This window comes from Zeus faber, assembly GCF_960531495.2.
Source record: "Zeus faber genome assembly, chromosome: 20".
Classification (NCBI taxonomy): Eukaryota; Metazoa; Chordata; class Actinopteri; order Zeiformes; family Zeidae; genus Zeus; species Zeus faber.
The window spans coordinates 18009088-18034976 of record NC_137207.1 but is presented as its reverse complement, the minus strand read 5'-3'; the positions used below and the strand labels follow the sequence as shown (position 1 = coordinate 18034976).

Here is a 25889-nt window from a genome sequence, read left to right as displayed (position 1 = left end):
CTGGAACACAGACAGGTATGACTTCAAGTCAAACAGGTTTTAAGGTTGTTTTCGTTTTTAGTTTTTTTTTTGGGGTGGGGGGAAATGCAGATTCCATTTACCGCAGACGGAGTCCTTTTGTCCAAAGTAGGCGGCGTCAAAGAGATGATCAGCCGTTTTCTCGAAGGACGCCAGCATCAGAACGCTCTCCTTCATTTTGGCCAATCCGAACCTGGTGATGCCAAGAATCTCCCCCTACGCGGAGAAATGCGAAGTCCCGCTCGTAAATACCACCACTTACTGCAGGAAACAGCAGACAGAGCTAAAACGATGAGGTCTACTACGCAATCTGCACCTTATAGGACATGAGGTCGGCCAAAAGCATCACATGACGCCGGTCGATGCTCATCCCGTGGTTCACCATGGTGTATTGAACCTCGTTGATGATGGTGGACCTGGCTGCCTCGATTCCCAAGGTCTTTTCAACCTAGAACAGTGGACGCACATCCTTTCACAGCAGCAATCCAATAACGCCTTCAGTTTAGGATGTTAATAATTAACCTTTTAACTGACAACACAATTTTGACCGATTAATACCATCATTAAAAATAATATTTTTTACAGTCGCCCATTCTAAAAAGTACATTTTAATCTTCTTGGATAACGGTTAATGATCGGTTAACGGCGGCTATCGTTGAGAAAAAATAAATAAATCTAAATTAGCATTCCTACTCAGGTTACATTTCTTTCTGGACAGGCACGTACCTCGTAGGTATTGTTCGAAGTGGTCCTGCTGCCGTTTACCCCATGGGTTGCCATGACGGCTCGCATGTTATCCCCCTCCACCAGAAGTTTGTACTTGTTCTTGCCACTCTGTTCATCAATGTGAATGACAGCTCTGGAAACCTCCGGGATTCCTTGAACCACCACCTTCCAGGAGGGAAGGGTAAAGGGGATGGGCTATTAACTGGTTTCCTTATTAGTCACGCTTGAAAACATGGATTTAAAATGGCTTTAAAAGATGCGGAAGCAGCAGAACTGGTGCGCATATATATATATATATATATATATATATATATGCCTATAACCAGTTTCCTGCCACCAGTCTATCCATTGCTGTTAAAGTGAGTCCAATTTTTACTTATAACATCTGACAAATAAAATACCTCCTACAGTCAATTCTAAAATCCACCCGTTTTTTCCCCACATGACATGTTTTAATTGCAAAACCAAAATAATGTTGTGAAAAAGTGTTGTGAATAAGCTTAATAATAGAGGTTAGGGTATTTTTCTCTCTAGAGTTTAATTAAAAATAACCTAATAATAACCATTGAACAGCCACATCAGGATTTTTCACTGAGTGATTCATTCATGGAAAAACATAAAGACACCAGCAGTTCCAATTCACACCGACAACTGACACATACGCAACAACAGTGTCCTTTGATCCGAAATCCAGAGGCGTGGCGGCGTTGTCATGTTCCGACTTTATTTAAAGAATAAATGGTCTTTGGGGCAACCTGAGTTGTTGGAATTACCATGGAGACGCGCAGAGGAAAGCTTTGCTGACGGTAAATAACATTACTCTGGCATGGCACTGGAATCCTACCTTGGGAAGCTCTTCCTTCAGCGACTGCAGCACATAGTACATGGAGCTCTTGCTGTTCTCTTGGGGAGACACGCAGACGACGGCCTCACCGTGCACGGCGATGTTCCCCGGCTTCACGCGCAGCTTCGACATGCAGATGGAGTAACGCACCGTCTCGGCGTTCACCTAAGCGGAGGCAAAATGTCGCCCGGCTCAACGAGCAAACAATCAAATGCCAAAGCAGCTTCCCGTTTGAAGCCTTGCTCAGAGAGAGCCTTGCGTGGCATTCTTAGCTGCTTCACTTTGTATCCTGCGGGTTTACTGGGGTGTCGTTATATTTCGTATTATCCCCTGATTTAGTAGGAATAATCTACGCAGGAAGTCAAAAAAATTCAAAAAAAAAAAAAAAAAAAAAAAAAAAAAAAAAAAAATGTTTTGTGATAAAAAATGATACCCGGGGGGAAATGTGTGATACCTCTAGCCGCAGCAGCCGTATTCTTTCTAGCGACAGTTTCACCAAAATGAAGCAGTCGTCTGGCAGGAAGACCTCCTCGATGTATTCAGAAATCTGCAGAAAGTGAGAAAAAGAAAAAGGTCTTTCTTCCGGACGGAATAATCCCGACTGGCCGTCTCTACAGACCATTTATGCCAAACGCTCAAAAGGTTAGCCTTTGAGTCAGGCGAACATAATGATTGACACGTCGCATAATAAGCAGAATAATACCAGGCAATCATTGTTCGACTGAACTTCGGAACAAACCACCTCCCCCCGGCCTCCCGGGAACGCTCAGGTGGGGTCGGCCGGAGCTCCCGGTGAAAACAGGGGTGAGCGGGTGAGCGAACGGGGTTGATGGCAGGTGGGGGGGAAATACCTCTCCGAGCAGCGTTTTCTCAATCCTCCCTTTCACCAGACGGGCGAAGTCGGCGTCGTCGTCCACGTCGAGATGAGCGCTGATTATAGGTGTGCTGCGGGGGGGCGGAGCACGGAGAACAATTATTGTGCCGCGTTACCGCGTTTCAAGCAGAATCCACGGATACAATTGATTCAAGTGGCGCAAAGCAAAGGAAGACGAAAACCATCAGAATGAGGCCTCATTAGGAAACACCGGTCGAGGGGCGTTGAAAAGTGAAGTGTTTTTCATGTTGTGACGGTGTGAAATATTTATGAGGTTAAATGACGTGCAATATTTTGCACTCTCCGATTTCAGTCAATAAACGACTGTGTGGCTGAGATCGCGCCTTGAGTTTAGTTACCTTTAATAATATTTTATGGGGCAGCCTCCTGTTCTGATGTGCCAGCACCTTCACTGCTTGGCACCTGAGCTCTAAGCAGCTTTTAAAATCCGTTCGACCAGCGCTATGTATAAAAAGCGCCGGCTGCATTTCACGTCAAACATCCTTTTCAGTGAATCCGGTGTAAACGGCTTCGAATCCCACCTGATGTTCTTGGAAGCGTTGATGATCTCCTTGATGCGTGGCACCCCCAGTGTGATATTCATGGATGCCACCCCGGCAAAGTGGAAGGTTTTCAGGGTCATCTGCGTGCCGGGCTCTCCGATGCTCTGGGCGCACAGGGCGCCCACCGCCGAGCCCGGCTCCATCTGTGCTCTGCATAGACAAACCGCATAGAGGGTACACTCAGAAACCAGGCAGCCCCTCGCTGTGGGAAAAATGTTGATTGACAAACCAAAATATTGCCTTCGCCACTCCAGCTTTGGGAATAAACAAACAAATAAATAAATACTCAATGACTCCTTGATGGTCCTCGAGGTGGACCAGCGAGGATTAACTGAATGAGGTCAGCCAGGGGGAACAAGTACCTCATGTATTTGTCCCGGCACGTTTCCAGAAACTTCTCCAGCTGGGTGGGGGTGATGCGGTCGAGCTGGTAAAGGACCTTTGGCTGAATTTCGAGGAGAGCGCAGAGCAAACATGTTATACATTGGACTGGGATGTACGGCTGCACCGGCGCCCAACATTGTGTCGCGGACAGCCTGCGGTGTCTACCTCGGTGGTGCCGTTGTCGTTGATGCCGTATTTGTCTCTGGTCTTCTTGATCCTTTCTGACATACTCTGGATGAACTTCCTCATCTCCTGAAGAAATCAAGCGTGCACAGATGGCAAGGTGAAAAGATTGAGGGCACACCATGAACCGGGACCAAACTAACAACACGCCAATCTCTGTCTTTGAACCCTAAGTCAGAAACATGCGTTAATTCGGCACTTGGGGACCCATTCCGTTTGGACGTGGACGTGTAAACACCATTTGCTCTGCAGTCTCCTTAAATAACACCGGGGGGGGGGCATCATTAGTATAGCCAGAATTTCGACAGCTGAGTTAAGCGCTGCTTCTTTGACATAGCAATAGGCAAATTTATTGTCAATATGGGTTAAACAAAGATCTTTACACACTGCCAACACGTCAACCTCAACACATTTGACACCACAGTCTGGCATGCCAGGTCACTATACCTCCAGGTACTTCTCCGAGCCTGTGTCGGTTAACTCCTTCACCAAAGGAAGGGAGGAAGTTAAGTTAGAAGATAAGACATATTCATATACTAACCACAAAGAGAGAACATTCCAACTGTTCTGTCACCTTTAGCTCTAGCTCTTTAAGGATACTTTCAAAGTCAATAAGGAATGAGTCATGGCGCTAGTTACATTTTGTAAAAACTTACCTTCTTAAAGGATATGTTCTCTCTTTTTCAACATTGTTTTTTTTGGTGTGTGGGTGTATAAATGTGTTAGGAACAGTTAGAAAATACATTTTAATCAGGACTGGTTTGAAACATTTATCTTCTTGTAAAGGCCCTATGAAAGCCATTACTCTGTTCGATAACGGAGAATGTTTCGCAAAAGGAGATTCAAGATTCGAGGGGTTATTTGTCACATACATACGGCCATACATATATGCAGTGAAATGTCATGACACCCGGTGATTATACACCATGAGCTCTAAAAATATCAAAATGTGCATAGTGAACGAGCAGGCGGCCGCAAGAGGCGGCGCCACAATCGTGACAGATTACATAAAAAAAAAAAATTAAAAAAAAACATGTGCGAGTACAGTAAAAGTATTGAGCGTCGAGGGATTTTCCTTTGATGCTGGTTATGTGGCCAAGAGAAAAAACAATGGAGTCATAAAGAGGTTGCTTTCAGAACATTTCTTGAGCAGTAGGAGACACAGCATGTTCTTAGCCGTAGCCCACACAGTGCTGGTGAAAAGGTTGTTCGATAGAGTTATGGTATAGCTTCGCATTAAAAGTTTCAGATTGCTGCCCCACTTTCGCCAGTATTAAAAGTGAAAAAGAAAATCGTTAAAAACGACACACAAGCAAGTTACGGTTAAAGACCCGGCCCTCTTGTGTCACCTCCAAGAAGCTGTCTCTGCAGCATAAGAAGTCGGTCCTCTTCATGATGGATTCTGCAGTGAGGACCACCTCGTTCTTACTCAGGGCGGGCTGCTCGGGACACGCGTACACCGCCTGGCAGGCGGAGAGGGGAAAAGAAAAAAGGAGAAAACCACCTCTGTTCACAGGTCGCCAACTTTCAATAGCCTCAAATCAGACGGCATTAAAAAAAAAATTTAAAAAACACTCCACCCCAAAGATTGAAAAGGTAATCACCTGTGTGATTGCTAGAACGTACGGCACAGAAAAAAAAAAAAAAAAAAAACACATACAAACCATGAAAAGAACCAAACATTACACAGCCCTCTTTAAAAATGACCTCCTTGCTACCGATCAATTTAACTGTCTGTTTTAAATCTTGTTGACACACTCTCCCTCGTTTTTAAGCTTCCTCTTGGCATACCTTCGTCCTTAATTTATGCTTTGGCGCCATTGCAAATGTGTTCCCCAATGATTTAAATGATTCTTGTGGAGAGAATACTGGAATGAAGGGGGGCACCCGGCACAGACGTCTTGCCAATTCCGAGCAGGCGGTTATATAACAGCAGCTCCCGTGACACCAGCGACATCTTCCCAAGGAGGCCTTCATCACACACCAAAAACGGTCGACAAGACTTTTGAGTCTCCTCTAGTCTACTCACAAAAAAAAGGCATCCCATAATACATAGTGAAGAGTTGAAGCCTTTAAATCACCTGGAAAAAAAACACCCTATTTGTGGATTGCTGTCTTTACACACACACACACACACACACACACACACACACACACACACACACACACACACACACACACACACACACACACACACACACACACACACACACACACACACACACACACACACACACACACGTCCCCTTCAGTGTCCCTGAGCGCTAAATGATATCACTGTTGGTGTGAGTGAGTGCAGCTACAGTAATGCTATGGCATGAATTAACTTGCACACATCACATTCACTTGAGTCATTTTGAAAGGCACTTGGGTCGAGGCGTTTTTTTTTTTTTTTTTGAAGAGCACTCGGCCAACTCTGACGACGGACTCACCCGGACGTTGTCCAGGACTCTCTTGAACTCCAGCGGCTCGTCCTTGCCTTCCATGGCGGCGGGGTCCAGGCCGTCGCCCCCGTAGATGAACTGGATGATGTCGCCCGTGGAGCTGCGCACAGTCAGATCGTACTGGGAGCAGAGGTCCTCCAGGGACTTCACCAGACGCCTCTGTCAAAAACACAGGGGTGAGCACACACCCACAAAAAAGCCTCCCTTTAGTGGGGGGAGACGGTCCATTATTGTTTAGCAGGTTGGCTTGATACCATCACTACATTTTTTTTTTACAGCTGCAACTCTCTGGATGGATTTGATACACGAGTCACATTTCATTGACAATATACTGTATAACACAATTTCCTGACTTGACTGGAGTTCATGGTGAGCGGCAGCACAATCTCACACACACACACAGCTTGCCACCTAATTGGAGAAAGCAACTGGAACGCACGCACGCACGCACACACACGCACACACACACACACAGACACACACACACAATGTGGCCAACACGATAGAATGAAATCCACCGCAGAGAAAACATCTCCAATGGCAGCGCTGGTACCTGCATGTATCCAGTCTCTGCTGTTTTGACCGCGGTGTCCACAAGACCTTCTCGACCAGCCATGGTGTGGAAGATGAACTCAGTGGGAGTCAGGCCGGAGTAAAAACTGTCGGCCACAAAACCCTTGGCAGCTGGCAGCTGGACACAAGCAACAGCGGTAAATGTCCAAGTCCAAGTCCAGTACATGTACGTGAAGTAACTGATATGTCAAGATATACATGACACCAACCTTAAATTTGTTTCTTATGAGCAAAATAGTCTGAGTCTGAACCATTGGGATCTCATCTTAGCAGTTAATAATAATCTAATTTAAGCAGCTAATAACGTTTTTATTAGCTATATAATTATATATATATATATATATATATATATATATATATATATATATATATATATATATATATATATATATATATAATAATTCCATAACTTCTACGTTAAAGTGCTGTGAAAAATAATTTACCCTCCTGCTGATTACCTCTATTATTGTATATTTGTCTCACTGAATGGTTTCAATGGTTCAGTCGGCTTAAACCTGAAAGATAAATTATAGGAGGCATGATGCTACAGTTGTGACTACAGGTGGTGCAACAAATAATTATGTTTAAATGGGAAACTCATTTTCTCCACATTGGTGATATGGGCGTTTGATTAAAACAATTTTCATTAAATATATTAAATAATAATTTAGATTTTTTTTTTTCTTCATAAAATAAATTTAATAATAATTTGAATAATGTTTTTACTCAACTTTCCTTTGTCTAATATTGCCTTTTGTCTAAAAGTGCAATAATATAGGTGATCAGGAATCAGGAAGAAACATTTCACAGCACTGTATCTAAATAAATGAACAACTATAGCTGGGTTTTATTCTCATTGTTAAATACACTTCCTTTCATTTGAAAATGCTCAAATAACCACGCTGGAATGTTGAATCTTTGATCCTGAGCAATAACATTTTTTCTGTACAGCCAATACACATACAGAAAAATAAAAATAAAAAATATGCCTGTATACACTGATCAGTCACAACCTTAAAACCACTGACAGGTGAAGTGCATAACATTGCTAATCTCGTTCCAATGGCACCTGTCAAGGGTGGGATATATTAGGCAACAAGTGAACAGTCAGTTCTTGAAGTTAATGTGTTGGAAGCAGGAAAAATGGTCAAAGGTAAGGATCTGAGCCACTTCGAGGGCCAAATTGTGATGGGTCAGAGCATCTCCAAAACGGAAGGTTTTGTGGGGGGTTCCAGGTATGCAGTGGTTAGTACCTACCAAAAGTGGTCCAAGGAAAGACAACCAGTGAACCTGCAACAGGGTCAGGGGCACACATGGGCTCATTGATGGGTGTGGGGAGTGAAGTCTATCTTGTCTGGTCTGATCCCACAGGAGACCTACTATAGAACAAATTGCTGAAAAGGTTCATGCTGCTATGATAGAAAGGGGTCAGAACACACAATGCATCACAGCTGGCTGTGTATGGGGTTGCGTAGCTGCAGAACAGTCAAGAGTCCATCCTGACCACTGGACAATGGAGCAATGGAAGAAGGTGGCCTGGTCTGGTGAATCATGTTTTCTTCCACATCATGTGGATGGGGTTAGGGTCCGATACTATGGAACATCTGTGGGATGTGCTGGAACAAGCCTGATCCATGGGGGCCCCACCTTCAACTTCCAGGACTTAAAGGATCTGCTGCTAACGTCTTGGTGCCAGATACCACAGGACACCTTCAGAGGTCTTGTGGAGTCCATGACTCCACGGGTCAGAGCTGTTTTGGCGGCATGAGGGGGAGCTACACAATATTAGTGGTGGTTTTAATGTTGTGGCTGATCGGTGTATAAAAAAACACAAATGAATTACCATGAAAGGCACTTTCCCATGCCCCCCAAAAAAGGGTGAGAACTGTAGTAATTTAATGAATACATTGGGGGAGGGATCTTACTTTTGAATGCTTCTCAAAGTGAGGCAGCGACCGATTTTCAAAGCCATCAGGCACTCGTGAGCCACTTATAGCCTGCTGGCCCACACAGGCAATCATCTGGGAGATGTTAATGAATGAGCCTGTAGGTGTGCAGAGGGGTCGAAAAACAATGTGGAGGTTAACGGCATTTACAATAATGACAATATTCTTATAATATTTATACGACAATAATTAAATGAGTACACCATCAACAAGTCTTTGACCCCGTTTACACCTGGCATTTGGGTCTCTGATGGGCCTACTAATACACATACTGTGAAATAAGATGACCCAGTCAGTTTGTTGTGAGCTGTCACTGTCTATTACCGAAAACATGTGAATGAGTAAGCTGTTCAGATTTGTCTCCCCCTGGGATGCCGTACGGGGCATCAGTAGAATCAGAATTAGAACTTCCCCCGATCTGAGTAACTCCACCCACGGCTGGAGGGTGACCGGACTCGCTGGCATTAAAGCTAAGGGCTAAGCATGGGAACTGCTCTGTTATTGGCTGCACAGACCAGCACAAATCTTTTTAAAGAAAGAGGAATTTATACCAACTGCCCATGACAAAACTGCAGACGAGGGAAATGTAAGTATTTACAGTGTGTGTGTGTGTGTGTGTGTGTGTGTGTGTGTGTGTGTGTGTGTGTGTGTGTGTGTGTGTGTGTGTGTGTTAGGGTTGAAAAGGAACAGTGAGCCTATGGTTTGTTATGTATACCGGTTTTTGGGCCACAATAACAGTACGGTATCCTTATATTCAAGAAAAATAAATAAATAAATAAATGACTGACTGAATAAATATATAAATAACAGTTAAAAGGTGTAAAAACTGTTTTGATAGTAGTCTGCCATAAATAACTAGTGTACATGTTCATAATTCATATAAGTTCATATGATTGGAGGGGGGGTGAGTAAATGGCCCAGGTGTCTAGGGGGCAGGTTCCCAGCAGAGATTCAGGAGAGGCTAGTGCCTGGTTCAAGTGTCTGAAGAGAAGTCTGTATCCCTGGGGGTTATTTTCCCACACCTTGATTGATTGCACTCTTTACAAAAACATTTCTATGTAGTTTTATCTTGTGTTTCTATTTAAAAGGCTTGCGTAGCCGTGCAGTTGAGAAAAAAATAAAATAATAATAGAAAAATGCCACGAGGACCCTACATGGCTGATGTTGCCAGTGGTTCAAACAGTGGATTCAATAGGAAGCGCGCATTTACGGCACGTTGCGCTCATACACTGTGGCAACGCGTCCGATGGATTTCTGCCGTGATATCGTCATACCGCGGTTCACGTGTGCATGTTGAACCGTAGGGGGTCTACCGAACGGTTCGATAACATACAGTGTAACGTTGCATCCTTAGTGTGTGTCCACGGTAGGTTGACTGTACTGTAGGCTGCGGCGGGAAATCTGCTCCGAACTTCTCCAAACAAAACCGTAGACATATTTATTTTATTTTCCGACGTTTACGTAATTGAATGAAACAAACAAAAAAAGCTTTAGCAACTGGATTGCTTATTTCTCGCCTAAAATTTGTTATGAAACCCATTTCAGTGGACTGATGTGGTGACATCAGTGCAAGGTTACAGAGAAATATAACGGAATGGCTCTGGGGGGCAGTGGCTCAGGAGGTAGAGCGGGTCTTCTAGTAATCAGAAGATCCTCCTGGTAGAGTGTTGATGTGTCCTTGAGCAAGACACTTTACCCCCTAACTCCTAAATAAGTCAGTTACAAGTATGATGAAATGCATTTCGTTGCCTCAGTACTTCTACTCTGTGCAATGACAATTAGCTGAATCTAATTTCACAGCACTAGGGGGCCTGGCTGCTCATTAACATTTGAAGCTACACACACATAGAAACAGCACTGTTTTGGAACACTATGGTTTCAGCCATGTCATAATTGCTTGAATGCATAATCTGAATCTGAGTTTTCAGCAAAAAACGTCAAAAGTATGTTTTGGGGACCTCAAAGACCATATATTAACTTGCTCAAAAGGAGCATAATGAGTCCCATTTAACATGCGTCTTTGGTTATCCGATCACAAGAGGACAGCTCTAATGCCAGGCGTACCCAAACCGCTTTGAGGGCGGATTCTATCGCTCAGACCACAGTCGGATGTGGTCTGGGCCACATATGGCCACATTCTTTTCGCAGTGTAAACGCTAAAGTATTAACACAAAAACATTTACTACGTTAATTCCCATAGCAACGGAAAGCAACCGGGAGATGTGTGTGCCACGGCACGGGACCCACAGGTTTCATACAAGTAGGAAAATAACGGAAATAACTAAAAAAAAAAGCCAAGGGAACGGAAATGCGCAGTGCAGCGGAGATTGCACCCTCTCCATTGCACAATGATTGGGACAGTCCCTTAACTCAGTTGTGTTTAAAAAAATGGTTTCATACAAGTAGAAACTAATGAAAACAAATAGATCTAAAATAAAAACAAGGGAAAACTGGCGTACCACACAACACCGTCTGGAGGAGTAAGAAAAACTCCACTAATTCTGTCTGATGTATTCTGTCCACTATAACTCTGAGTTAGGTTGATGTTTTTTATTTTTCATACAAGTAAGAAACTAAGGAAACAAAATAAATCAGATTTGCATATAGAGCGGGGAAGTGAGATCTGATCCCATGTGGAGGTGTAAACAGACGTACTTAGAGCTGTTTACATGTGATCCGATCACCCAAGACGCATGTTAACGCCAGGTGTAAACAGGACCTTTGATAACAATGACCCTTATCCAAACACTTTGTTTGAGCTTTGATCAAAAGCCAAACTTAACAGAAGTGCACGCAAATGCATTGACCCAGGTTCAAATCCGGCCTGCAGTCATTTAGTCAGCTGCTGCAACCACCAAGGACAAGGGGCAGACTGCAGCGTGTCATTCGCTCTGCCGAGAAGGTGACTGGCTGCGGGACCCTGAGGCGTGCAGGTAAGATTGTGGCCGACCCCTTCGACGCCGGGCACAAACTGTTTGTAACACTTCCTCTGGCAGGAGGCTGCGGTCCAACAAGGCCAAAACCTATCGCCACAAGAACATTTCCTTACCGTCTGCAACTGGCCTCATCAACAAGGCCCGGGACCCGCATAGACACTACACGGTCCTATACGCCTTAAATTGAATGAGTACATCAATGCGTTACATTAACGAACATTGCTCATTCTTCTGGACTCTTATCAGTGAACATTGCACATACTGTTACACTTTAGACTAAAGTGTAACAGTCTCTCTTCACTCTCTCTCTCTCTTCAAATCCTGTCTCTCTTCACTGCTCTCTACAATAAAAGGCATAAAATAGCCAAACAAAATATATAAAAATTGGATGCAAATACTCTGGTGGGGTGGAAGAAGAGCTCTACTGCCAAAAACATGCATTAACTTAAAAACAACCCAATGAAGCTGAATGGGCATTTCAAAGGGGAAGTCATCCTCAAACATGTCACTCATTAACACCAATAGAGAGGTGAGTACGACAGTGAGAAGGCCAATTACGTTCTGTGTTGCCTAGTACTTTGGCCGGTGCATGGAGGTGGTCGCTATGGTGATCTACTGGTATGGACTTCCCAATCATACAGTATGTGTTTGGATGAACCAATTTGAAAATACAAAGCAAGGTGTGTCATGCTGAGAATTTGTTATCCACTGCCATTTTCTCTCCGGCTGACCTACCTTTGGATCCACAAAGGGCCATAATTAGTGGGCTGTTGCTCTTGTCCAGCTCCCTGAGACAGGCGCTGCCGGCGTGGTCTCTAATGACTGACAGCTCCTTTAGGATGAGTGCCTGTATACAAGTATGCACACACACACACACACACACACACACACGTTTCATTTGTGCCCGGTGTTTTATGTTCACAAAAACTCCAAATTTGTGTGTGGCCAAGACCACAGGTCCTTATATCGACGGAAATGATAATTGACGCATACACATGACGTAGACAGACGCTGTCGCTGATGCATCACGTCATTTGTTGTCGTCACTGTTGTTTATCTAAGGACTTCCTGCTGCCGCCATAGAAACACAAACCGACTCGGCAGGGTGGCACTTCGGCACCTTTTTTTTGGGCAAATTGCAAAGGGTCCTAGATTTGATAGATGATTTTAGTTCCCCTCTACATACGGGACCCCCGGTCTCTCTCACTCACCTCCAGGGTCTCCTCCGCAGTGCAGCCGGGCTGCTGTTGCAGCTTCCCCGTCTTCAGGGCGTCAATGTATTCATCGCACTTCGCGTAGCCGGCGTCCAGCAGGTCCTGCTTGGCCTTTAGCAGACCCTGGCCGGGGGTCACGTCGCCGATGCCGATGGAGAAGCCGCGGTTGGCTGCAATGTTCAAAGGGTCAAAAGGTCAGCCTTACCGTAGACTTAAAGTGGAAATACAGTGATAATCTTCTTTGGGAAGTTGAGACGATTACTATATGCGATTCACTCACAAAATCTGCATTTACAGGAAGATGTTAATGGTGCCATTCATTTTTCCCTGTTTCACAACATTGGTATAGGAGTTTTTGGGCAGAGGATTCTGTTCCTCAAAGGATGTTATAATAGAGGAGGGTAAAAATGCTTTATTTTTGTTTTGGGAGAATGAATTCAAAATCACTGTTGTGACAGGACCAAAGTACAGCAAAATGTTTGGTCTCTCTGACTCTCTAGGAAATTCATGACAGTGAGTTCCTCAAGGGAACACCTTCAATATCTTTCTCGTATTTCTTTATTTATCAAAGGCTCTTTCACCACCAATTTCACCTCTGCAAATATCACTAGAAAAGCTTTATATTTCCTTCCTCGCAGAAAGTTCTGTCATAGAATGCCCCAATTTTAGACTCAGAATTACCTTTTTTTTTTTTTTACATAATGTGACATTTTGAGACATTTCCGACGGGCACAAATTTCTATTTTCACCCAAAACCCCAATGCAAATTGGTGCCGTGCAGTTGCGCTTGAGGGGAACCTACAGAGGTAAACAGGGGCAAGACGTGCCAGGCGGGACATGGCGTTGGCTGCCTCCAGCTGTCCCCAGTCTCTCAGCAGGATGTAGAAGATATTGTTCTTGGAGCCCGATCCCAAGGTGCCCTTATCCATGGTGCCACACACCAGCTCGCTGTTCTGGATCACCACGACTGCGAATGTGACAAGCAATTTCGCCAGGAACAGAAAAGGTGCAAGTTAGTAAATGTGAAACTGACCTAGAGTAAACAGACAGCATTTTAAAAAAGGGTGGATTGAAGCTGGCTTTTGGTCAAATGGCGCCATCTGTGTAGATAAACGTGTTTGATGCGTAAATATTAGGAAAATATTGTTTGGTTAAGAAATTTATTTGGAATATGTATTGTATGTATTACTGACAATTTATTCGATTATACTGTATACCTTTATCAGGAGAAGGAATTGCGGCTACAAGGCTTCGGCAGATTTACTATTGGATTGTCTATCGGCGATCGATCGCGACTGACATTTATGACAGGTTTTTTTTTGTATTTATTTTTAATCCACCAGGAAAAATCCCAGCATTGAAACGGCATAAGTGCAGTTTACTGTGTTCTGCACTTTTACCAAATCTGAAATCTGCAAATCTTATTATAATACAGCGATATATAATATTATCTAATAGAGAAAGATTTTGATTTATTTTGTTTCCTTGGTTTCTTACTTGTATGAAAAACGTAAACCTAACAGAGCTGGAGCGGAGTTTTTTTTTTTTTGTTTCCCGTCGTTTCCTGTCCCGTTCCAAACGGTTCCAAAAAAACCCCCCCCCCCAAAAAAAACCTGTGCGTCCCCACTGTCCAGACGTTTCCCCGTTGCTTTGGGACTTCATTTAGTAAAAACTGGATGTTTCTTTGTAAATACTTGTAATTAATAAATCCTATACTTCTGGAATGGGGAGACCGCATTTGCCACATTACATTACGTTCTATGTGTGCGTGAACGCTACCGCGCGCTTCCGAGCGCCCCCGGTAAAATCGTATATCGCCGGCCCCCAAGCGGCGGTCGGCGTAATTATAATTTAAATTGTAAATGTAATTTTGCACAATCGCCCAAGCCTAGCAGACGAATGAATATACAGGACCGTGCATTGCTGGCTGCAACTATATTTAATTATATTATTATTATTTTCCAAATACAGAGCCCTGTCTGGGCTCAAGGTCCTGGACACAATTATCTGTGGAATTTGGAGTTGCCTGCCGTCAATTTCCTCCCATTCGCAAATTTACAAATGTCAAATGTCAATGTCAAATAACAAGCCTGCACTGGGACAACATGTTCCTCCCATACAAAGCCAATTGTTCCCTTTTCTTGACCAATAGGAACCAAATGAACCTCTATGCGCCTGCTTTTGTGCTAGACTAAGCCTACAACCTGATAAAATGTGCCTAATTGTACTTTGAACTTTTTATCTGTCTTTTTGTTTATTTTAAAGTTTTTCCCCCCACAGTGTGTAGTTTAAGTTCTTCTAAGTTTCTAGTTGGGTTAGAGTCCCAACGACCAAAGTGATTACGGTTTTGAGTCGCTTCGTATTTGAGTGAGTAGGTCAGTTTTAAATGTGTTTTTATGTATCTTCTTATTTCTATGCTTTTATTTGTCTGTGGTTTACATACAACATAAAAGACACCACAGAATTGCTCGTGTATGAAATGTGCTAAACAATTATGTATGAAATGCATATGCCCCAAAAATTGGATCTTGTTTTAAAATGTAATATGATGGTGATCTTTCTGTTAGCTAGACTGCAATAAGGAGGTGGAACTTTTTTCCTATTTTTTCGTGTGTGGTAATTGAATGCAAGGTTATCCAACCACTTTGCTTTCCACAAGGATACGGACTCACTAGTCAGAGGGAAAAAATAGCCAGCTAGGGGGATCAGGGGGCATTCCCCCCATTCCCGTAGACATTTTCTGGCCGAGAAAAGCCCAAATTTGGTGACTTCAGGCACATTCCGATGGAACTATTCCATCATATACACTGATCTTAATTATTGCATATTGAGTTTGTCTACCTGATTGTAAACATGTAGTGAAATATTGTAAAGGAGAAATAGGCTTCTTGTGCGTTTTAGCCCACACAGTCTGTAAACAGCTGTTAATATTTAAAACCACGCCTATTCCTGATTGATCAGAACGTTTGTTAAGTAAGAATCATTCAACCTTATTTATGTATTTATTTATTTATTTATTGACATCTTCACTGTAAGGTTTATCAAGACATGCCACAATGATGGTTAACATATTGTTTTACTAGAAACATAAATGCACTCTCATTCAACAAAAAAGGTTATTTTAAGGGGGGACATGTTTTTAATCCCATGTCCTATCTCGTGCATGTTTTGGTTTTCAATTAAATTGTTTATAAAATAATTCATATTTTATTTATAAAATAAACCTACTTTCCACCACAAGCAGTGGTGTTGTTTGGCATTGTTTTGAAGCTGAGGCTAGTGGTTGTGTACTTGTTAAGCAAAACTATTTTATTAGAATCAAAAATCAGTATAATAAAATAACCGGCTGGACTTAAATGAGTAGACAGCTGTTTGGCCGGCAGCCAGCGCTTATGGAAAGCTCTGCAAAACTCTGCAAAATGTGTTTGAGGAAAGTTAAAAAGCGTAAGGAAAAAAACAAAAAAAAAAAACTGGCAAGGTTGAAGAGACTTACAGGAGTCGTTGTGGCAGAGGTCCTCTCCCTTGCCACAGTATTGTTTGCCCTTGGTGCGCAGGTTGGCCTTGACGGGGCATTCCTTACTGGGCTTCAGGATGAGGCTGAAAATCTGCTTCCCTGTCCAAAGGGCCATGGGCTGAAAAAGAAACACAAAGGGAAGCGTTATTAAATTGCTTCGCAGGGCCTCCCCTTACAGATCAACCAATAACACGGCAAAGGCAGGGAAACCTTAATTATAGCTGGGTGAGGGAGGGCAATCTTGATCCTTTCGTCCTTTCCCACCAGGATGGAGGCCACTATTTGACAGGCCTTTGATCTGTCGAAGAAGGTGTCCTTCAGGGTCAAGAGGTAGGCTCCTGGAAGGTAGACAGGCACACAATTGGAACACAGAATTAAATGGAACAACACCTTCCCCACATACCTGGAAGCTTCTCTTTGAGGAAAAGATTTAAAATGCCTTCACAGAACATCATAACTTTAACGACGGTTACGAAAGTACAATGACATTGCCTTCGCCAAATCCAGAACTATAGACTATGTCTTTAATATAAATAAAAGTGAGAGTCATTTATGTACTTAAGGAAGACTATGCTGACTATGCCCATAAGGCCCACAAAATCTGCCAATGTTGGCTATACATTTACATTTACATTTAGTCATTTAGCAGACGCTTTTATCCAAAGCGACTTACAATTGTTCAAACACCGACGGACGCAGCCATCAGGAGCAATTTGGGGTTAAGTGTCTTGCTCAAGGACACTACAGCATGCTAGCAGGAGGAGCCTGGGATCGAACCAGCAACCTTTAGATCACTAGACCACCAGCTCTACCTCCAGAGCTACCATCCCCACGGCTATATCTCAGTAGCAGCCCGGCTTACGTCCACCATCCACTGATGTTTTCCCTATGTCAGTGGGTCGCAGAACAATTACAAGGAGCCTGGTAAGAAAGGATAAGGGGCTTCAGAGACTGCCGAGGGTGACTGAAAAATAATTGGTCGTGCTTCTAGTCACTCAAGGTGGTTAGCGCAGCTGTTGCCGTCAGCGAGGGAGCAGAACGAGTGAAGGGACTGTAGTGCCTGTCCTTCCAAAACAACACGAGAGGCTGTTGTCTTTACTACATAGAGAGGATGGGAATTTGGCCAGATTTCTGTTGTTTCATGAACTTAGTAAGGAATACTCCAGTGCTCGGTTACTTCATTGATGTGAGCACAAATAAAAGCAACAATTTTTGCACAGAAGTACAAAACTTAGTAGGCTACACAGTCGTCCGGATATTTAATTCTGAAATAAGGAGCTGTATTTTACAATACATAACAATAGCCTAATAAAAACAAAACATGAGCACCTTGCAATGAAGCATGTAATGCGGCCGCAATCTTATAAGTGCCATCTTCAATATAATTTGAAAATGTCAGGCATCAAAATTATTCCGTATAATATCGTATATGATATAACGCATAAACAAACAGACCCGACCCGGAGTCGACTCCCTCTGCTTGGCTCTCACGCACGCACAAAAAGACGAGGGGGCAGATTGCGCCCCGATCGCCTCCTCTCCAAGTGTAATGTGCCGAAAATAAAGCAGTGTTAATTCTGCTCTTCATTTGTTTTTCGTTTTTCTCTTAAAAAAAGAAAAATAAATAAAGGGTAAAGAACCGATAAGTACCGCTAAAATCCGGATCGAAAAGCAGTCAAAATGTTATCCCTGTGCAATTTTGTAAGCTTCTATCTGACCGCTCGACCTGAAGAATCACCATATAACACAGTAAACGTTGAATTGGCTCTCACTTACTGCTATGAGCCATACTATACGGACCTGTTAGGAAGTCCTGAATAGCTGCAATCAGAGGCTCGCCGTTTCTCGGAGTCACAAGATTGGCTTTGGTCTGCGGAGAGAAAGGCAAGAGCCCGGGGTCAAGTAGACTCCATCTTTATCAACAGGGCGGCTCAACGGGTTCATGTTTTCCACACTCATGCATGTTTGAATCATACATACGCCCATCAAGACCAGAGCCTCGGCCTTGGCCTCCTCTGTCTGAGGCAGGTGGAGGTTCATCTCGTCGCCGTCAAAGTCAGCGTTGTACGGGGTGCACACGCACTCATTGAAGCGAAAGGTCCTGTGAGGTTTGACTCTGGCCTGAGAGTCCAAAACGAAACGGAATTCAAACGACTCAAGAAATGATTGTAAAAATATTTTATATACTATACGGATCATAATTTAAATATATGGTTATGTGTTAAAACTGATTAAAATAATAAAAAAATGATCGCTGGAACTCACAATGTGGGCCATGATACTGAGTTTGTGCAAAGAGGGCTGTCGGTTGAACAGGACAATGTCTCCGTCGATCAGGTGCCTCTCGACTACGTCACCAAACCTCAGCTCCTGGGCCATCTTGTCCCGGTTACCGTACTTCAGAAACCTAAACCAGACGAGTGCCTCATTATTCAGAACATAGAGATTGAAAATAATACAGTCGCATGTTTTCCCTTCTACGTTTTTGGGGTTTGCTCATTTAGAGAACGTTAACGCCACCTTTTCATCTGCGTGTGGCGGTGCTGGATGAAGTTGGCCCCCGGGTGAACTTCAGGGCCGCTGCGGACCAACTGCCTCATGAACTCCAGATTGGCTTTGTTCACCTACGAAGACGATTTCCAACTTTGTTTTTTGTTTTGTTTTTTCCCTTTGACTCCAGCGCAGGTATTATGACGACTGTTCTGGCGATTTGGACGGTCAATCGGGGGGGGGGGGGGGGGGGGGGGGGGGGGGGGGCTTACCTTTTCTGGATAGGTCAGGATTTTCGCCACGTGCACAGGGACGGCCACCTCGTCAATCCTCAGGTTCGGGTCGGGGGAGATGACCGTTCTCCCGGAGAAATCGACTCTCTTCCCGGACAGGTTTCCACGAAATCTCCCTGAGATTTGAGAGTTTGATGTGTAGTTTAGCTGTGGGTGTTTCAGGAAGGCGGTTGGTGGAACCCCCGTGACTACGTGGCTCATATACCTTGCTTCCCCTTGAGTCTCTGGACAAAGCCTCTGGTCCATTTCTTGGGCGCCATGTTCAGGGGGATTCCCGAGAGCTCGCTGTTGATGTAGAGGGCGCACTGCAGCTGCAAGAAGTCCCAGTCCTCCATGATCATCTGGGTCTTGGCTCCTGTCATACGGTGCTAATGTAGAGTAACAATATAGGGTTTGTCAAAACAGCCTTTTTAAAAGGTCAAGAAATAGACTGCAGAGTTATTCTAACAAACGTGTTTGAAAAAACAAGTCATCACAGGAGCCAAACATTCATTTCTCTACAGAGGTGGCGAAAGCATCCCGACGCACTGCAAAGAAGGAGGTAGAGCGGGTCCTCTAGTAAGCGGAAGGTTGCTGGTTCGATCCCAGCTCCTCCTGCTGATGTGTCCTTGAGCGAGACGCTTAACCCCCTAACTGCTCCCTAGGCGCCTCTAACTGATGGGAGAATGAATTCTTATAATAAATACTATAACTGCACTGGCGGCCCGCCAGAGCCATCGCAAGGCACCGACTGGGTGTCATGACATTTCACTGCATATATGTATGACCGTATGCATATGTACGGGTACCTTCTTGATGACGTCGTTGAGGAAGATGATCTCGGTGAGCTTCATGGTGAGGTCGTCCTCGTTGGTGCCCGATTTGAGGTCGCTGACCACCGAGGGCCGTATGCAGAGCGGAGGCACCAGGATGCGGGTGAGGATGAGGTCGGCGGGCTTCCCCGCCTCAGGGTTCATCAGCAGCAGTGGCACGTCCTCCGCGGGGATCCTCTTGAATATGTTGAGCACCACCAGGGGGTTGAGGTTCTCCTGCGCACGGCAGAAGGAGAAACGGGAAGCTCTGGTTCACGGTCCCAGCTCACAGTCATGGGCGGAAATGCTTAAAGAAATAACTATGGTTTACTTTGTCTATAATTAATTGTTATTGCAATTGATTGTTGACTTTCAGAGCTGGAATTTCTTGCTGCATGCCAAAACGGGGTTAATTCACAACGGCTTGTTTGTGTGGTGAGGGCTAGTACATGGTAGAGGGTAGAATTTTTGAGTAGTATTTAATCTTGAGGTTTCAACCTGGGTTAGCAACGTGTTTTAATTGCATAGACACACTGCTTAATACTCTAGCCTTCAACAATGAATATTGCAGATTAGTTAGAATTTCTTTATCTCAATTGTCATTTCACTGAATTTCACTTGATGCAGCTTTAAGAGAGAATTTGTTATTCTTGAAAGCAGTCACAGCGCGTCATGTCAGCAAAGAGCATTGGGGTCGTTAACTGGTAAGTATTTTTTTTTCTAGTCATGAGGTCCAAAGTACTGCAAAGTCCCAGTCCAGAACTCCACACTAGAGTATGCGTCACCTGTGCCCTGGGGAGCAGGGATTCCACTTCTTTGTTGTGCTCGATGGCGATGTCAAACGACTGGAGGAACTCGGAGACAAACGGCTCGGCCACCTTCTTGGTCGTCTTGAACTTCTCGTGGATGATCTTTAGCAAGCCACACTTTTTCACCGTTCCTGCGGACAAAGGGAAGGATAACTCAGCGACGGCGTCTCACTTGTTCCTTTTGTTTGCACAAAATGTCGATGTCGAGCAGAAAATACCAGACTATGCAAATGCCATATTTGTTTTACCGTTGAACGATGAGCAATTCAGACAGATTGTCCTTTTGCGGCATTTTTCAGAGATCTTCTTCTTCAAGCCTCGCTTCTGCAGATAGGCCAGGTTCGGCTTTTTCAAAAAGTCCATGAACTGGAGTTTCTCCTCTTTGGTGAGCATGATGTGGGAGCACGTTTTACAGACCATCTAGGGAGGACAAATCACCACAGAATCTTCAAGACTCAACTTCAGTCATGTCTGCACAACAGATGATTAAAACACAACTATAACTATATCATATTTGGAATAACAGCGGCCACATATATTAAAAAAAAGCAAAAAAAACAAAAAAAATGCTCTACTGAGCCATGTATCACAAGTAGCAACTTAAGAATGTGGAAATAGAAAGATTGTGACTTTTTCTTTATTTGTAGTTTCCCTTTCAGTTTCAATTTAGCATAAGTCATGCTTGATCAGCATAATAGTCGCCCACAAAAACAGCAACCAGCATTTGAGAGACAAATGTTTTGCTAGATTCCAGTTGCTGGAAACAATGAAGAAAACCCAAAACCATTAGATTACTAAGGTGTCCATGTGACGTTTAAACTCAGTCGCTTCACGTCAGTGCTGCAGTGAGCTGTGCCTGCTGTTTCGAGGTTGTCTAACTGACCTCTAGTCATTTTGCATGTGCCAGTTATGCATCAGAACATTTTTTGTTCCTGGATCTTATTTTGTTCTTTGGAGATCCCCTCACTGGAGATTTCAGCCTTAGGACAGAAAAGTACATGAAGCTCAGAATGCAAAGAAAAAAAAATCGAACATAAGATGAGATAATACACAAACACTTATAATCTATATGGTTCTCGTAACCTTGGCAGAGTTGAGGTATACAATACCCGGTGATGAGTGTTGGCACTTTCATAAGGCACCTCAGAGGCGTGCTACTCTGTCAGTATAATAGTTTGTTTGGTTGTCATTCACTATTCAGCAAATAAACAACTTGAAATATGCCGCAATGTTCCATGAGCAGCATCCCTCCAACAAAGGACAAGACCTTCCAGGTGTTCAACCCTCTTTCTTCATGTTATTCAGAGACATGCACAAGGATGCTTCAGCTTTCAATTTTTTAGTTTGCTTCCAACTAGAGGCTCAAAAGACTACTCTCCGCATTACTGCTGTACTTGGTACGAGGCACATGGTTTGCTTGCTAATAACCTCTGATGTCTTTCAACAATTGCAGACTGAATGTTTAATGAGGTTAAAATTTGAGGAAGAACTCAAGAAATATCATGTTCCTTAGAGAGGAACCTTAGAGAGGGCGGTCTCTAGACAGGTTACAGAGTACCTGTCAAGAAACAACCTTCTTGATACACTTCAATCTGGCTTCAAAAGTGGTCACTCCACTGAAACAGCCCTGTTGTCTGTGACAGAGGCCTTAAAAACTGCTAGAGCTGCTGCCAAATCCTCGGTCCTCATTCTGCTAGACTTATCAGCTGCTTTTGACACTGTCAATCATTGCATACTCCTGTCCATACTCTCAAGCATGGGCATAACGGGCAGTGCACTTTCCTGGTTCGAATCTTACCTTACTGGGCGCTCGTTCAGTGTGACATGGCGAGGCCAGCTGTCTGTGCCTCACAACCTCACCACAGGGGTGCCCCAAGGCTCGGTGCTAGGACCCCTCCTCTTTGCCATATACACCACCTCACTGGGCCCGATCATCCGCTCACATGGCTTTTCATATCACTGCTATGCGGATGATACTCAACTCTATCTGTCCTTCCCGCCAGACGACCCTACTATCTCGACGCGGATCTCGGATTGTCTCACTGACATATCCACATGGATGAAGGATTATCATCTTCAACTAAATCTGGCGAAAACGGAACTGCTGGTCTTCCCGGCCAAACAAGGTATTTATCACAACATTGATATTAAAATCGACTCTCTATCTCTTGTTCCTACCAAGGCTGCAAGGAATCTTGGTGTCATTATTGATGACCAACTGACATTCTCGGACCATGTTGCCGCAGTCTCCCGGTCCTGCCGCTTCGCACTACTCAACATCCGAAAAGTCAGGCCGTACCTGACCCAATATGCCACTCAACTGCTGGTACAAACCTTGGTGATGTCCCGTCTCGACTACTGCAATGCCCTCTTAACAGGCTTGCCGGCCTGTGCGGTGAAGCCACTTCAGATGATACAGAATGCGGCGGCGCGACTGGTGTTCAACCAGCCAAAGAGGGCACATGTCACTCCGCTGCTCATCGAGCTCCACTGGTTACCTGTAGCCGCCCGCATCAAGTTCAAGTCTCTTATGCTGGCCTACAGAGTGATTGTTGGGAATGCTCCCGCCTACTTAAATGCTCTTGTAAGAGCACATGTTGCCCCCCGGATGCTGCGCTCGTCAAATGAGCGTCGCCTGGCTCTGCCGGCCATACAGCCACGGCAATCCAGGCTATTCTCATTTGTAGTTCCACGTTGGTGGAACGAGCTGCCAAAAATGACCAGAGCGGGGACCTCCCTCTCTGTCTTTAAGAAGCACCTGAAGACCCAGCTCTTCAGTGAGTACCTCCTGTCCTAATCTACAATTACTTTGCACCACCTTGCAGTATTTATTGTTACACCAATGTTGTTGTTACACTAATCTCTGTCGCAATGTAGCTGAATGTTATTCTCCCTTGTAAGTCGCTTTGGATAAAAGCGTCTGCCAAATGACTAAATGTAAATGTAAATGTAAATGTTTGAAGTAGATGGGAACCCTTGCTTTAGTCATTTTAAAAGTTGAACTGAAAATAATTTCCACCTCCATATCTGGCCTACACGAATCTGGCCATGAGATGTCAAGTTGAATGGGAGATAATAAGTTGTAGCTTACCTGCAGAATTCCTATGATGGCTTTAAAGTAGCCGACATGGAAACACGGCAGCTCCAGATCCAAATAGCCGTAATGACCCAAACAATCTGCAAGATTCTTTCCACAGGTCTCACATGGTCTGTCTTTTTCACTGGTGCCCTAAAGAAAACGTGACAATATAAAGATATGGGTTACAGTGTGCCTAATAGGGCTCAATATAGAATATTGTCATTTTACACTTTTATGGTACTAATAGTGTTGGAACAATATTATTGGACACACAAAAAAGGGGGAAGTTGCATAATCGGTGAATATTGAAGTAGTTAATTTATTTTGTGCCAAAGAGTAAATAAAAGATGTTAACATTACATTTTAATGTTGTGTTTTTACAGTAAGATTTAATGCTATATGATACACAGTATATTTTTCCTTATGCAAACCATGTATTTTAAAAGCTTGGTTGTTTTTTTGTGGCAGTATATGACCTTATTTCAGTACTTTAAGTATAAAAATGAAAATTGATATGTGCAAAAATATAATCTAGGAATCCCTATCAAATTTAAGGCATGCATGCATGCATGCATGCATGCATACATACATACATACATACATACAATAATTATTTTTTGCTGCTCCCCTTTACAACGAACAACGAAGCAATAACCAATACAACATAATAGTAGCTCAGGCCGAATGTATGTTTCCCCTCAGAGACTGCCTAAATCAAACCCGATTCAATCCACAATCCACTATTTAAAAGATTCTGCATTCTTTTTTTTGTATTTTTTAGCGGTCAGCAGTCGTCTTTGTCCGAATTTGTTCTATTTCATGTTAGAGTGAGCACATTTTTTTGGGCACATAATATATCATTATTTAATATAGTCATGCATTTTGTGCAGATTTACTTTTGAGGGGGTACTTGTGACGTGGGGTATCTGGCACCTCACTTTGGGAACGACTGTCACAAGAGTAATAGGAATTGATCATTCTGTGTTACATTTGGGGCGGCACCACTACCAAGAGAGGGATTTGATTATGATTTGGGGAATAAATAAAGAAACGAGGAGCTTTCGTTCCTCTAAAGACAACGGTTTAATATGAGGCACTACATTAAGGAACGTTCCCAGTTGCTGAATGTTTGACTTCTCCGAAAACTTTGACATCGGGAATGGATTGAGTGTGTGTGTGTGTGTGTGTGTGTGTGTGTGTGTGTGTGTGTGTGTGTGTGTGTGTGTGTGTGTGTGTGTGTGTGCGCGTGCGTGTGTGTGTGTGTGTATATGTGTCCCACCATGCGGTGGTCCAGCACTCCATAGGACAGAGGGGCATGCCTGGTGTCCTGGCTGTACAGATTCTTGCTGACCACCTGGATGTGGGCCTGCTGGCGCATCTGCTCAGCGGACTTCATGCCAAAACATATATGGCTTCTGCAAACAAAAGGGATCACATTCAATAACTGTAAACCAATGAATTACTTCCACAATGACATCACGGCGACATTAGCATCCATTCTGATGGGCTGCACCGTGTCAGCGATGCGACCCGGTCAGGGAAAACCACTCGACTCCGGGGACATCGATCAGTCGAACTACCTCTGACCCCGGCATCGACGGGTCAGATCGAAAAAGTTGTTGCTCTGAGCTCAACCAGCGGGGACTGGACGACAGTCAACTCGCTTTGTTATGTAGCGCGACGAGCTAACAGCCGCCGCCCCGTCGCTCCACACTCACATTTTCTTGGCCACGTCCGTCTCCCTGAACAGCTCCTTCACCATCGTGGCTGACTTCTCGGGCGGACGAGTGGGGATGAAACACCGCGAACGCGCTATAACGTGCGCGCTGCCATCGCGCTGTCACCCGGAGTCCAACACGCGCCGCGCTGGGGACGTGTGACGCGCGGCGGACAACGACAAGCGCAAGAGTCCACCGAGGAGCACGAAGTACAGGCAGCGTTACGCCAGTGCTTCCGCCTAGCGGCCGTACCACGTATTACACCGTCGCCGGTAAAAAAAAAAAGACGAAGACATTTAATATATCAAATAAAGGTCATAATTATCTACATAATTATCTATGTTGTTGTTTTTATAATAATAGTCATTATTATAACAATAATAGCAATGTACAGGCACTGTAAGATAAAGATAACAGGATCTATACTATTATTATTATTATTATTATTATTATTATTATTATTATTACTATTATTATTTATACAGCACCT

General features: G+C 43.9%; 1 protein-coding gene across 3 annotated transcripts in view; it reads right to left on the bottom strand.

Moving 5' to 3' along the window:
- polr3a (polymerase (RNA) III (DNA directed) polypeptide A) overlaps nucleotides 1-25538 on the bottom strand; it is a 33302-nt gene extending 7764 nt beyond the window's left edge. For 2 of the 3 annotated variants that reach the window (XM_080021833.1, XM_080021832.1), the window contains exons 1-31: nucleotides 25400-25538; nucleotides 24961-25096; nucleotides 23694-23831; nucleotides 20851-21022; nucleotides 20579-20733; nucleotides 19791-20030; nucleotides 19208-19370; nucleotides 18982-19118; nucleotides 18740-18843; nucleotides 18485-18626; nucleotides 18200-18340; nucleotides 18020-18089; nucleotides 16430-16557; nucleotides 16199-16337; nucleotides 13508-13672; nucleotides 12703-12875; nucleotides 12227-12338; nucleotides 8535-8653; nucleotides 6590-6727; nucleotides 6025-6195; nucleotides 4942-5055; nucleotides 4040-4075; nucleotides 3575-3661; nucleotides 3388-3470; nucleotides 3005-3175; nucleotides 2440-2533; nucleotides 2043-2135; nucleotides 1589-1753; nucleotides 745-909; nucleotides 335-466; nucleotides 102-234 (exon numbers count right to left, since the gene is read on the bottom strand). In XM_080021833.1, the coding sequence (XP_079877959.1) occupies nucleotides 102-234; nucleotides 335-466; nucleotides 745-909; nucleotides 1589-1753; nucleotides 2043-2135; nucleotides 2440-2533; nucleotides 3005-3175; nucleotides 3388-3470; nucleotides 3575-3661; nucleotides 4040-4075; nucleotides 4942-5055; nucleotides 6025-6195; nucleotides 6590-6727; nucleotides 8535-8653; nucleotides 12227-12338; nucleotides 12703-12875; nucleotides 13508-13672; nucleotides 16199-16337; nucleotides 16430-16557; nucleotides 18020-18089; nucleotides 18200-18340; nucleotides 18485-18626; nucleotides 18740-18843; nucleotides 18982-19118; nucleotides 19208-19370; nucleotides 19791-20030; nucleotides 20579-20733; nucleotides 20851-21022; nucleotides 23694-23831; nucleotides 24961-25096; nucleotides 25400-25443 (4060 nt within the window). In that variant the 5' untranslated portion in view covers nucleotides 25444-25538. The remainder of the gene's footprint in view (nucleotides 1-101; nucleotides 235-334; nucleotides 467-744; nucleotides 910-1588; nucleotides 1754-2042; nucleotides 2136-2439; nucleotides 2534-3004; nucleotides 3176-3387; nucleotides 3471-3574; nucleotides 3662-4039; nucleotides 4076-4941; nucleotides 5056-6024; nucleotides 6196-6589; nucleotides 6728-8534; nucleotides 8654-12226; nucleotides 12339-12702; nucleotides 12876-13507; nucleotides 13673-16198; nucleotides 16338-16429; nucleotides 16558-18019; nucleotides 18090-18199; nucleotides 18341-18484; nucleotides 18627-18739; nucleotides 18844-18981; nucleotides 19119-19207; nucleotides 19371-19790; nucleotides 20031-20578; nucleotides 20734-20850; nucleotides 21023-23693; nucleotides 23832-24960; nucleotides 25097-25399) is intronic. The other variant, XM_080021834.1, reaches the window with a different exon arrangement.
- Between the last annotated feature and the right edge of the window lie 351 nt (nucleotides 25539-25889).